We start from the raw sequence: 13785 nt of genomic DNA, 5'->3' as shown, positions 1-13785 counted from the left end.
CTTTTCCTTCATGAGGCTTAGACAATATAAAGGATTGTAAGCATCTAAAGCTCTGCTAATGCTTGCTGATGAATGTCCATGTTAACATTCACACCACAAGACCAAACTGGGAGATTCACTCCAAACAGTACATCACAGCCAAGATTTTACACATGTCCTAAAGTTTGCCGTGTAAACCCAGTCATGCTACATTACAGCCGATCGCCGTAATTCTCTGGTAAGAGGAAACAAAAACAAAAAAAAAGTACTGTAAATAGATAAATTACAAGGTCAAAGAAGAACCTTATCACAGGGCAATGACAGCTGTCAAACGCAACACACATCACTAATGTTCCACAGCTTTTCACAATGATACAAGCATGCTACCTATTCCCAGAAAAGCTGCTCTTTAAAGTAAATCTTGTGCTCTCCAGTAACATAATTAACAGCCTTTGCCCTGCTAAAGAATAGGAACACTGAAAAAAATCTGATAACTGTATAGGTGATCATTTATTCTTGGTGATATGCAGCATTGTGAATCTAGATCCAAAATGATGCGTTCTTTGCATCCGCTGCTTTTCCTTAGTTTGAAGCTATCCTTGTATTTAGAGAGAAAATATCTCTTAATGAACCTTCCACTTCTTCGTCTACATGTCGTTTATCTGGCGGAAATTATTATAAATCTGCTCTGAAGACCATTTTCTGCACAAAATTTCAATATGTGCAAACTCATCTAACCAAAATTAAAGAGAAAATGCTTCACAGAGTTTTCCAAACTTTTCTCCATTTTTGCTTACGTTTCTTTTCAGTAGTTTGAGTAACAGAAAACAAGTTGTTTGGGGAATAAATGGAAAGAAAAAGGTGCTCGATTTCATTATTTCTCATTGTGATTAGATTAATTTTCCTCCCATGATAAGGTTATTCTGCCAGCCCCTTTCCCCCCTTTGCCTGTGCATGGGGGCAGTGAGCACTGCAGCTACCACCTCCCTCCCACCCCTTCCATCAGTTCAGGGAGGGGTCCGCACCCCTTCCCTCCCCCTCAGCAGGCAGACCCTTCCCCCCTAGTAAAGGGTAACATGTTCCCTGGGTAAAAGAGGTTCCCTATAGTGTCTCCCGTTGTGAATAACCTGTGCAGAAGAAAGAAAGGCCTCATTAGAATACAACACAATCCTACACCAACATTTCTTTTAGATTAAAGAGCAACGTGTAAAATATGTCTTCTCATATTACCAAAGTTACGGCTTACTGCTGCTGATTATACTCTGCTGTAACTATCTTTCGTTGTAGCTGCAGCTCACTGAGTTAGCCATGCAACTAGTGACTCTTAGCTGGCTTGCGTCTGGCTAGACCTGTTTCTGTCAAGTATGAAGTGTGTTTTATGAACAAACTTGTCTTAGTTCAGTAAAAGAAACACTTAAATTCAGAGGACATATGTTTTTTCTTTCTTGACATTTTGTGAGTTTAGTTTGTTTACTTAAATCACACCTACCTAACAAACAGTGAGCAAGCAAATTTGAGCGGATGGAGGGTAAAAAATGTCCAGATAAGCAGCAGTTATTTATTCATTTTCATTTAGTCAAATTTGTTTCTCACTTGCAACCCCCAGTAGCTTCCTGTTTTCCTTCTAAACTGCACCTTTTTTGAGGATATTCCAATAAAAAGGGTGCCACTTCTCAACCCCATAAATTAGTCTCTTGTTGTCTCTCTTGTTGCTTTGATAAGGAGAAACTAAAACAGTAAGGATGGCAGCATCGATTTTGACAAAGGATATAGGTTGGAAGTGAAGCAGGAGCACAAAACTTTGAAAAACAGAACCAGGGCTGGCAACTAACACATCACTCAGGTTGTTCACTGACTCATGGCGAGGATGAGGACATCCTCATTTAAAAAACTGAAACAATCAGGTGTTCGCTTGCTTATCACATTGCCTCCAGTTTGGAAACTATTAACACTAAGGGAGCTCGCAAAAGTAACATCCTTGCCACCTGAACACATCTCCCAGCTGAAACTATGGGGGGATCGGACTATTGCCTCTTGAGTCATAAAGCAACATTACAAGACAGGATGGGACAAGGCTAGCTGGTTAGCATGCTAACTTCAGTAGATATCAACACAATACACACACAACATCAGAAATGTTATTTCTTCATATAATTTTAGTTCATTTTTTGAACATTTTATATTTAAATTCTGGAAATATCTCACATGTTGCAACTTTAAATACTGAAATCATTGAGAGGAGACTGACCCCAGTGATGAGGCACACTGCTGTGGAGACAGTTACACCCCGTAAAAGGTTGCCAGCCGCTCCTTCAGTGGCATGGGGAACTGATCTGAGAAGCGCCTCCAGTTCTCTTCTCCCACCTGGTTCTTAAACCCGTGAAGGATCTGAAATCAAACACCGGGAGAGAAGTTCATACCAAGTTATAACAGAGTGCTGTCTTTCAAAATAGATCTGGTGCATGACAAGTTTATTATCAGCATGTCAACTGTGGAAACTGCTATTCCTCCATTTGACCACTGGGGGGCAGACAGGGTGACTGAATACAATTGCTTGAGTGAATCATCTCAGTTTTGCTGACATTTTACTTTTAATCGTGATTTCATCCAGTAAATTCTTTAGCAATTTCCAGCTTTTACCTTGCAGAACATGTCTCTGAGGTCATCCTTTGGATTTACCCAGGAGGCCACTGCGTCACAGAAGAATATAAAATCCTGTTCCAGAGAAGAGATGTGAGGCAACATTTCCACTTTGCAGAGCAACTGACAACATAATGAGCACACTACCATGGAATTGCTGACCTCACCTGCACTACACCACCTGGATTTACACTGATCATAGTGCAAATTCCTCTGAACGCAGAGTCTTTCTCCTCGTTGTCTCTTATATTTCGTAGAGAGGTGCACCTGACAACAGGGACGACCAAATTTAACACCAGACATAAAAGAAAAGTAGTAACAATTTTAGAAAAACTTGTATAAACAACTGCCACTAAATGACTACTGCAAATAACATTATATATGTGAGAAATAACACCCATTCTTGAAAATTGGGACAAATTATTTTGTTACGTTCATTTTTGTCTGTTTTAATTTCTTAACTTCTAAACATTTAAAACATCTTTGCCCCAAACAAGAATTCACAACTTCAAATAATTAAAAAATGTGTTAACAGCCTTCAAATTCTGAAACTAACAAAACCCACTGACAACAGAGGTATAAAATGCCTTTGTTGAAAAATATACTTTTTGTGAAAACGTTGGCTCTTTAAAGCTGGGTCACAGATTTTTACAAAAACATTAATCAGGCATAAAAAGGGGTAGCTATACCCTAAAGAATCCTGCCTCACTTCCTGGTTTAAAAAAGGAGGGGGAATCTGCTCAAGTTCAAGTAGGTAAACTTTCTATTTTTTGACAAATTCATTAAATAATATTGCTATCAGATGTGTTTCAAACGTAACATGTCCACTCCATACACCTTCTAAATCAAAACTATTATGAGAACCTTTAGCAACTTTAAAAAATGAAATGGCTATTCACTATGACTAAACTTTTTTCTACTCTGTGTCAACTCCATCAGATACTCAATGGAGAGGACATCTGTGTTGACACCTTTTAAAGTATATTTTTCCAGCCTAATTGATGACTAAAAATCACCACCTCTCTCAAAATATGGTTTTGTCCCAATCCTCAAGAACGAGCAATAAACAAATCTAGTCCATTTACATCCTTAACATGAATGTAATGTTCAAGTGTTTTCTAATCATCGTCAATACTTGTCTTCCTTATCAGTAAATACATACTATACTCTATGCATCCATGTGAGGAAAAATTGTGTCTATCATGACCTGAGCGATAACCACAAGAAGTCAAGCATGCACACAAAACAGATTTAAACAAAACAAATCAAACAATTTTACTTTTAACAAAACTGCTTGGAGTTCTTATAACTTCACTTTTTGTCTATGAGCAGTGTGTTCAGCAAAACCTCATCTATAGCACCTTGAAAATAACATTACTTTTAATAAGATTGACTAGAGAAGGTTTGGGGTCACTTTTGGGACAGGCACATGCAGCTGGGTGACTTTTACTAAACGAGAAAGGGATTGAGGAGTGCTCTTTTGCAGCAAAGAACTGCATCCTTTCTCGGTTGTTGAACCAGCAGGCATGTGACAAATCTGATCCCATGCATCTTTTAGGTTAGCGACAATTAACAAATGACAAAAAACTAGAAATTAAACAAATTAATGTAGAATACATGAAGGTGCTACTGAGGCAAAAAAAAAAAAAAATCACAAGTAGGACCTAAAAGAGGACAGGGTTAGTCACATGGTTGGCAATGATTACAAACTGATAAGAAAGAAAAGAACGAAACAAACTGAAAAGACTGCTTTTTGAGAAGGAAAGTGAGGAGAGGAGGAGAGCAACAGGGGAGAAGAGGGAGCAACAGGAGACAGGAGACAAGAAGAGAGGAAGAAAAGCAGAGAGGAGATGAATTAAATAAAAGATTGAATAATACACACCAGGGTCTTATAAACTGCTGTAGCATGGGTGCCACCTCTTGAGGACAAACGTAACCAAGACGACCAATTGTTATTGCTAAGGTAACGCAATCACGGTTACACACCACCAAACGCCAACCAAGACATGAGCAATGAGGAGGGGGAGGAGAAAAATAAAGAAAAAACAAACAACTCAGAGACATAAAAATCAACAGAATCTGTGTATGATAATAAATAGAAGATTTCACTAGCGTTGATTATTACTGCCCCGTCAGTCAGGGGGGAGGAAATGTAAAATATGACACTCTAAAAAAAACATACAACACGTTTAAGGGAGAACACATTGACAACTTTGACAGGACATTCATAGAAAAAGGCAAACAATGGCATCTGCTTTCAGAAATCATATGGATCGAAAAAGCTATTCAAAACAGATTAAAATTCATTAGCTTGATTTTAAAATGTGGGATCCAATGAGAGGACACAGGCTACCTAAGGTGTAGCATGTGTTTATGACCAGCCTAAAAATGAGGGCTTTCAGAGATTTCTCCCTTAAACTCACAAATGTTAATTTTTACATAAGAAAACAGAAATGTTTTTTTTGTTCTTTTGAAAAGAAATGACAGATTACTCCAAGCCAACTACATGGAGGGAGACTAGTATCCAGCACAGCAGGTTCTTATGAGGCAGAGAGGAGGGAGGACCTAAGTTTAAGAGACACAAAACTATGCAACATTCTCATTAACAAACAGGCATTTATGAACAGTCCAATGACACATGCAGAAAGCAGATGGTATGCTCATTAGAATAAAGTTCAGTGCAGGATAAGCTGATTCAGAGACAAACTGAAAAGTGCTGCCATGCACTCTCCGAGAATTTACTGCCACACCCACATTTAACTGACTGTGGTGTTAAACGGCTGCAGATTTAAATTTAGTTCCAGTGATAAACTGGTTCTCTATGACAGATGAAAGATTTGCACGTGGCCAAGACACCTGATTTTGTCTTTTAATTTTGTATCCTTTGATTTGGAGTTCTCAATTAATAGACTGAAAGCATGCCAGGGTTGGGCGATTGGATATATATTGGCAATTTGATTTTGGTAATTTAATGGTCTATCTCTAAAGAACAAGTACAAGCCAATACTCAGCGAAAGACTCTCGTTCAGCGGCACAGACCACATCCACTGAGCCGAGGAATGAGTGACAGGAAAATGGCATGTAGAGCCTGAATATTTGTCTTAACGCGACCAAAAAAAGGGTCGGTGATTGTTGGAACAGTGGAGAGACTAACCAAGGTGGTTTTGGTGGGTTATATTTTGCTTCTGTCTGTTGGGTTAGGGGGCTGTGTCGACAAATGCGTTTTTCCAGAGGGAAGTGTATTTTTTGAATAGCTTCCAATGGGAACACTGCATATTTAGCACCTATTCTGCACTGAGGGTTTGCTGTTTTTTCTGGTTACCAACAGTTAAAAAATGGTCAACTCTGGGTACAACGCTATGCTCGTCATGGTCACTTTTTACTCAGCTGTCCAATCACAGTGGAAGAGAGCGGAACAAATAGACTACTGCAAACTGTGTCATGCTTGTACACATTGAACTGGCCTCCATCCAACTTAAACCCCACTCAGTATTTGTTGATAGCACAAACTAACTGGGATATTAGGTTGCTTGCAGTACATAAATTAACTGTTACTTCCACAGATGTTCCACAACATGGCAACCAGAGCGTCTCAGCTGAAATAACTCTGCACCTCAAAAGCCCTCTCACACGCTCCCAGCTGAGTGTTTTCAGAGGTGTGCCTGGTGCTTTCAGCTGGAAAAAAACACTTTGGTGGACACAGGGCCTTAATAAGACTTGAATTCAGAAGGTTTAAAGTTCATAAGGAAAACTGGGGTAAGGATATTGCCTTTCTTGACATTTTGTCAGCTTATTTTGTTTAATTATTGGACATAACAAATACATATTGCACTTGTAATGTTGCAATCTTAATATTCGTGGGGCACACATGTGCTCAAATAGATCAGCAATCACGGGTTGTTATGGAAAGAAATGTTAACTTATCGCCCAATCCTTAAACATGCAACAAATGCAAACATGAATTAATTCTTATAAAACTCGACTGGCATGACACATTTATGATTATCATGTATCCTGCATCAAACATTGGCCATTCTTAACAACATTTAACATCTATTGGCAGATATGCATCCACATTTAAAGAACAGTAAATAAAAGCAACAAATAAACTGACAGCAAACAAACAGGAACACATCTACAGAGTCCCTAGATTTTCTTTAATTTAGGCAGGTTACACTTCACCCTTGCATGCATCTTGTTGATTTGTCAAATCATAATTTCCAATTCTATTGGTTAAAAACAAGAGTACAGTGTAACCTTTTGTTTTTAATGCTCTATGCTTGGTGTCCTACATTTAGTCAGTTTAGGTGTTCTCTCAATCATTGATGAGTAGATATTGTTTAAGTGTTGAGAAACAGCTAACTATGTGAAGCTGTGAACTCACCTATCTATCTCACACACTGCCTGTACTTTGTATGTTGTCTGCTTGAGTATTCTACCTCATCTGATGGTGCACAGTCAGTCCACATGAGTTAATTCCAAGACTGGGCACTTACACGGCTCGCTCGATTCAAGAGTGTCAAGAATTTCACACCGGGACTCACCCGGGCTTTCGTTTTCTTTTATCTCCGTTTACAGGCCATGCTGCCAGGCTGCAAATCAATAGCTGAAATATTTGGAATGCTTTAATGAAACCAGCGAAACCTGTAAGGCTCATGGCTTGGAGGAGGGATTTTTGGATAGAGATTAAAGGGCAGGACAGGCACCCTAATGAGTGTGGTGAATCCTGGCTGAATGGACCTGAGTGTATGAGCACCTCCCTGTGTGTGGCGAGCTGGCTGGCTGGCTCAGCACTGCCACCGAGTGGTACCTGTGTTCTCCAGTAGAGTCTTTGGGGTATTGGGCCTGTTAATGATTTCCACCAGCTGGTGCAGCACCATGGCAATGTACGGCTGCATTTCAGGCCCTAAGGGTGTAGGAAAAACAAGAACTCATGGAAAGAAATCGTTGTTGACTGGTTACTGTGTAATTCGATAACAAAACATTCACCGTTAGTGGTGATTTGTGAAGCACTCACCCATTTGTATAGAAATCTCTCCAATTGCCCATGTTGCATTGTTGCACACAGATATTAACTCTGGGTTTAAATTAGTACCCAGTATGGGCATAAAATCAGCTGTAAGAAGGAAAGCAAGTCAACTTAGCAACTGACAGATAACTCATTGCCAACCAGTGTTTCAGACTTAAAGGGATAGTTCTGATTATTTATAGCAGGACTGTATCAGGTGCTTATCAATACTCAGTGTATTAGCTACAGTAGATGCCAGTCAGCACTAAAGAGGGGCACCAGCATTGAAGCTAAGCAATGAACTGCTGTGGACAGCAGCAAAAAAAGGTAGTGTAAACTTAAACCGACATTGATTTATTTTTCAAGTTTTATTAATTTAAGTGGCTAAAATACCTTTTGTTGCTCAAGCAGTGTATTGCTTAGTTTCCGTGATAGTACCCCATCGCTCTGCTTCTCCAAACTGGGGCATTGTTGACCTCTATCTACTGTAGTTAACACACTGATTATTGATAAGTACCTCACACAACCCCACTTCAAATAATCCAAACTATTCCTTTAATGGCTCACTACATACCGATGCAGGGTTTGACGTGTTGGAAACAAGCCTTGGTCAGATCCCCCAGCAGAGCAAAAGAACTCTGACGCACTTCTGGCATTTTGTCCTGCACAGTTGAAGAGAGAACAACAAAAAGTTGAGCAAGACACTTCATTCATTTATCAGATAAGTGGCATGTTTGACAGCTCTTCACCTGCATGCACTGGTACATGAGGGTGAGGATGTTGCTACGGGCAACCAGCTGCTCAATGGTGCCTCCCAAACCCTCAGCCAGTCCACTGAGAAGATCCAGAGCCACAATCATGAAGTCTTTGTCAGGGGCCTCATACTGGTCTGGCTGTGACTGATGAAGCTAGAAGAGTGAAGGATGATAGAGAAGAGGATAAGAGTTGGATTAAATTAGTATGAATAACTACTAGATCATCAAATTAAAATTTTAAATCTGAGTTATTAAGTCAGCTCTCTATCCTGAAACTTTGCCATCCACTCCCTTAGTGATTGCAGGTAAAGTGTCCCTGTACATTAAACATGTATTATTTTATGTTTTTGGCCACTTGGTGGCAGTGCAACAAGCTGCAAAAACAACAACAACAACACTGACATAAGGTAGAGTAAATTCACCTTATAAAGCTGATTTTACAAATGTATTAGCAAGCAATTATCTACACACAAAGCAACATTTATTTGATTAAATAATCTAGAATATTCACCAACCAGTTGCTGACTTTGTCTTCTCTTTGGTGCTGTAACATACAGTGAGTTTACTGAACCTTTTTCTGCCTGGGTCACACTGACTGACTTTCAAAGATGTCAGATCGCTGTACCGTTCACTACGCAACTCTCTGTCTTGTAATCGTGAGTCTTGAAGTTGCTGCGCTTTGCAAACTACATCAGTGACTAGAGGTGACATATTACAAGATCTTTGACCTTAGGAATTCCCTATGAGTCTGCTCTCCAAACTATGTTTTGCCATGAAAACACACACTAGAAGTGACATACTGATGCATTAGTGAGAAGGGTGTTACTGTTGTTGTCTCACATTTGCAGACCTACATGACCTGGATATGAAGTTTCCATAGTATAAAATAAGGATTCTAAAGTGAAGACGGAGCGTCTTTCCTCTCCCTTTATATGCTTTACTCACTAGTGTGTTAATTAACCTGGATATGAAGCGCCCCTAGCACAACATAGCATCTTTTTCTAAAGAGATCAAACTCAGCCCTCTTCTTCCCCGTCCTCTGGTAATTAAAGTGTTATTTTAGTAGTAGCATACCACCACTTCTTGTTGCCTATAAAGAAAACATTGCAACTATGTTTTGTCACTAAAACAGAAGCTAGAAGTGACATCAGACTGTTAATACTGGATTATCATGCAGCATGTTACAGTTCCTGTCTTGCATTAACAGACCTGTCTGTCTTCAAACATGCACAGCACTGCATCACTGCTGCTGGATGAGCAGTTAGTTTGAACCGTTGCATGTCTCTTCAAGCCTTCCCAGACACAACCTGATATTAAACCTGCTTGATATCTTTTGGGGAGTCTGCAAGGCCCCGATGAGTTCTTGATGAGCTCTGGATTGTGTCTTTTAACAGTTCACATATATCACCTCACTTACGGTATGTGTTGCAATTTATATTTGATCTGGGGACTTTTGTCAGCAATCTCAAAAAACCTGTTGATGAGTGGAAAATCAGGGCTAAAATCTGGTACTGTGAACTCAGCTTTAGCTGAATAAATCCACCTGCTATGTCTGAAAAGGAGGTTGATTAGAGCACAAGACTGGACCAAAACAGTAAAGCTGAGGGCCACGAAATCAAAACAATGGGCTTAAAGCCGCTTAAAAAGCCCAGTAGAGCTGAGAATCAGCTGATAATTCTGTTTGTCAGTAGCAAATCCTTTCAAATAACACATATTCATTTGATCCATTGCTACTACAAACATATTGATTACAGCAGCTTTAAGTCTGGCCTGGTTGCACAGGAGGGTCAAGAGCATAAAAGGTCCAGCAGCTTAAATGTGCTCTTTTGGTAAATGTAGTGAGAGAGGTGGTGTATGTGTACACAGTGGTGAGTCCTCCACACTCACCATGGCCTGAGCAAGGGTCTTCTGGACTAGGTTGACACAGCGTTGGTACACAGGCTCACAGTAGGGCAGGAAGCCACTCTGCAGGGCAGTGGCTACAGATGACAGACACTGAGGAAGGCAGGCAGGATGTGGATACAGTCAGCGGCATGTTCATACAATGTTACCATCACAGAACTGGACTGACACACTGCCACACTGTCAGCAAAACAATATGTAAAGGCAGTAAAAACATGACAGAAACTCACTTCTAATAAGGGGAAGAGATCTTTGTCTTCATCTTTCAGCTGGTTCCACTTCTGGATCAGTGGAGGCATCAACATCTGGATGTATTCCTGACAAATAAATTAGTCAACATTAAAACTAATGAAATTCTTTAGTCTTTACAGACACAGTATGTAAGTATCCAACTAATGAGCTAGTATGATGATTACAAACCTTAATGCATTCATCCATACATTGAAACAAATCTATGAAACATGGGGGGTTGTTGATACTTGTTTTACCTTCTGTGCATGGATTATAAAAGTGCAATGAGGAAGAGGGCATAAACTGGAAGTACCAATTTTATATTCAGAAGGAAGTGAAAACGAGTCCCTGTTTCTGTTCTGCATACCGGTTTATTGAGATGGTGTCCCACTGAGTCTGCCAGTGTTCCTATGGCGTCGTATAGAATGAGCAGATTTTTGTGCTGGTACTTGCTGAAAGCGAACACCAGTGTGTCCAGGATGAATGCCAGGTAGGGCACCAGCTCAGTGCATGCCTCCTCTTCCAAAGTGGCAAAGGCACTGTTGTGAGAGATTTAAAAAAAAAAAGAGGAGAGGGAAGGAAACATACAATACAATTTGTGTGACTATTACCGTTCAGCACCATTAAAGGTGAAATATGTAACATCGTAAGTGCCCCCACCATCAGCCCCCATCATCCAAGTCATCACAAATTTTCATTCTGAAATTGCTGCTCATTAAACCTCTCTTTAAACGAAGCAAACATTTAACACAATTTGGCTGCATGTAAAGTGAATAAAAATGAAACGGGTAGTGTGGTTCTCTCTGATGACATATCATGGTCATTTTATTATTTAATACAGTAAATATATTACGGATTTCTCCTTTAAGAAATCTAGATGCATCTCCATTAGGGAAAAATGTGTGTGCAATACCAATCCAAATGCAGTACAGGGGTTCCTAATGTACCATAAAATGACTTCTTGCTCACCTGCAAGCAGCCTCCTGCACTCGCTTGTTGCTGTCCAGAATTCGTTTGAGCAGCTCCGTCATTAGAGGCTTCAGGTAAGTATCTGGGGGCTGGCTGACAACCCAGTGGGCATAGCGGCTCAGCGTCCAGCAGGTGATGGAACGTACCAGGGCCTTCTTGTCAGACAGACACTGGACGAGGTGGGGAATGAGCTCAGGCAGATATGGGATCATGCCCTGCATACAGCCTGGAGATGGGGATAGGAACAGTGTTATTTCTTCTGATTTCATACTCCCTACATTTTCTAATTTTTACATTCCCTTCTTACCTTCAGCTATAGCCCCCAGCACGAGGATGCCAGACTCTTTAACTACCCACTCTGGATGGAAGAGCAGCTCTTTGAGAAGGGGCAGAATGTGCAGCAGCAGATCGTCCCTGAACACGTTGGCCAACACGTCCAATGCTGCAGCTGAACACTTACCTGATGTGTGGTGGAAAGTAGAAAGACATACATACAAACACAGAAGTGTGCAGACAAACATCATACAGACATCACAGGTACAGTACACACAAACACAAGACAAGTAATCAATATGCGGTTTTAGGGTGAGGGAGATCTACACAGCCCCTGTTACATAGGCACTGAACTCACGCAGGTTCCAATCAGAGATAGTATCATCATCATCATCCAGTTCATCATCTTCGTCGTCCTCTTCCTCGATCCCATCGCCCTCATGCTGCTGGGCAACTGTGCGGGAGCGATGGAAGCGTGGCCTGATGTCTTGCTCATTGTCTGGAATTGCCTCGTCTTCCTCAATGTCCCCCTGATGACGAATGTACCAGATTAAAGAAACTCAATTACATTATTTTTAAGGGCAGAGTTTGGATTTTTTAAGTGGGGCTGTATTAGGTACTTATCCATAGTCAGTCTATTATCAACAGTGGATTTTGAGAAACTGCAGGACTACCAGTGTAGGAAGCTAGGTAATATACTGTGAAGAGAGTCAGTAATGATGTTCCTGCTGGTAAGGTAAAGCAGTGAAAATATTCTAAATATAGTGTACACTTAAACAGATACTGATATTTTGGGGGGTAGGCCTTTTTTTAGGTGGCTAAAATATGTTGTGCTGCTGACCCTGTCCACAGCAGTACATTTCTTAGGTTCCACCACTGGTATTTCTGTTGCCTCTTCAAACTGGGGGCCTGCAGACCCCCATGTACTGGTAATACACAGATTATTTATAAGTACTTTATACACCCCACATCAAAAAAAATATGAACAATTCCTTTAACAAACAAAAAAATCAATGGAGAAAGCAAGTGAAATCACAATCACCATTTAAGTTACACCAACATCTAAAAATATTTGTGTTAAAATGTATAAAACACACATGTATTTGAACGCCACACATTCACACAACTTGATTGAAACACATGTCAACCTGAGTCATGGCTCAATTCATCGTCTTACCTACAGGTTCAAATTTTAGGCTGTATAAACTGACCTTGAGCAGGATAATGTCAATCTCAGAGTACTTCATCCCGTTGACAAGCACCGGAGTGAGTCTGGGGAAGAAGCCAGAGGAAAAATTATGAGAACAAAGGGCAAGGATAGGTCAGAGCTCACAGGTAATCACTCACATGTGATTCCTGCTGTGGGCTCAGTTTAATGTGACAGTGTGGTGACAGATGTTACAGCTGAGGTCAACGGCCAGGGTTCTTAATCAGCCGTCCTGAGGTGAAGAAGAAGAATATCATTCTGGTACAAGGTCTTCACTAACTTACACCCAAGGTTGCTATGAATCAACAGCTTTCAATATTAGCTCTGGAGTGTCAGTCTGTGTATTGTGTACACGTGTGTGTGTGTGTGTGCATGAGTGTGTGTTTTCTTACTGGGAGAGGTGTCCACACAGCACCTCCTTACACACCGGCTGCTCTGCCAGAGTAAGCCAGAACTCACAGGCCTCCAAGGCAACATTTTCATCTTGGTCCTGAGTCCTCTGCAACATGTACTGAGATGAAATTGAGAGACATTTAATCTCCTACACTTAACACTTTTTATTTACAATCTTTACACCGGTATTTAACTAAGCCTTATTCTTCTCCTCTCACTTTCTCAGCCTGTAACCCCCAAACGCACTCACTTCTATGATGTTATGCATGTGTGGCAGGAGACGATCCAGGCGAACTTCCAGCAGCATGACGAGAGCTCTGCACACATTCTTCCTAACTTCTGGTTCCTCATCTGTCGCCAGTGCAAACAGGTTCTACAGAGAACAGAAACACCACTGTAAAATATAGTTTATTACTGCTTGACATTTT

General features: G+C 40.5%; 1 protein-coding gene across 2 annotated transcripts in view; it reads right to left on the bottom strand.

Annotated features, from left to right (window-relative positions):
* Positions 1 to 13785, bottom strand: part of tnpo1 (transportin 1) — a 29187-nt gene continuing 15402 nt past the window's right edge. The window contains exons 7-24 of one of the 2 annotated variants that reach the window (XM_084745452.1): positions 13608 to 13730; positions 13357 to 13475; positions 12969 to 13029; positions 12116 to 12287; positions 11792 to 11944; positions 11485 to 11710; positions 10883 to 11054; positions 10515 to 10601; positions 10270 to 10377; positions 8377 to 8535; positions 8202 to 8289; positions 7637 to 7735; positions 7430 to 7525; positions 4502 to 4577; positions 2787 to 2886; positions 2620 to 2694; positions 2228 to 2367; positions 1 to 1106 (exon numbers count right to left, since the gene is read on the bottom strand). In XM_084745452.1, the coding sequence (XP_084601578.1) occupies positions 2260 to 2367; positions 2620 to 2694; positions 2787 to 2886; positions 4502 to 4577; positions 7430 to 7525; positions 7637 to 7735; positions 8202 to 8289; positions 8377 to 8535; positions 10270 to 10377; positions 10515 to 10601; positions 10883 to 11054; positions 11485 to 11710; positions 11792 to 11944; positions 12116 to 12287; positions 12969 to 13029; positions 13357 to 13475; positions 13608 to 13730 (2022 nt within the window). In that variant the 3' untranslated portion in view covers positions 1 to 1106; positions 2228 to 2259. Of the gene's footprint in view, positions 1107 to 2227; positions 2368 to 2619; positions 2695 to 2786; positions 2887 to 4501; positions 4578 to 7429; positions 7526 to 7636; positions 7736 to 8201; positions 8290 to 8376; positions 8536 to 10269; positions 10378 to 10514; positions 10602 to 10882; positions 11055 to 11484; positions 11711 to 11791; positions 11945 to 12115; positions 12288 to 12968; positions 13030 to 13356; positions 13476 to 13607; positions 13731 to 13785 lie in introns of those variants that run through there. The other variant, XR_014772600.1, reaches the window with a different exon arrangement.

The sequence above is a fragment of the Lutjanus erythropterus genome, chromosome 20, assembly GCF_056507025.1.
Source record: "Lutjanus erythropterus isolate fLutEry1 chromosome 20, fLutEry1.hap2, whole genome shotgun sequence".
Classification (NCBI taxonomy): domain Eukaryota; kingdom Metazoa; phylum Chordata; class Actinopteri; order Lutjaniformes; family Lutjanidae; genus Lutjanus; species Lutjanus erythropterus.
Note: the sequence above shows the minus strand (reverse complement) of the source record. Positions and strands in the feature narration are given on the sequence as shown.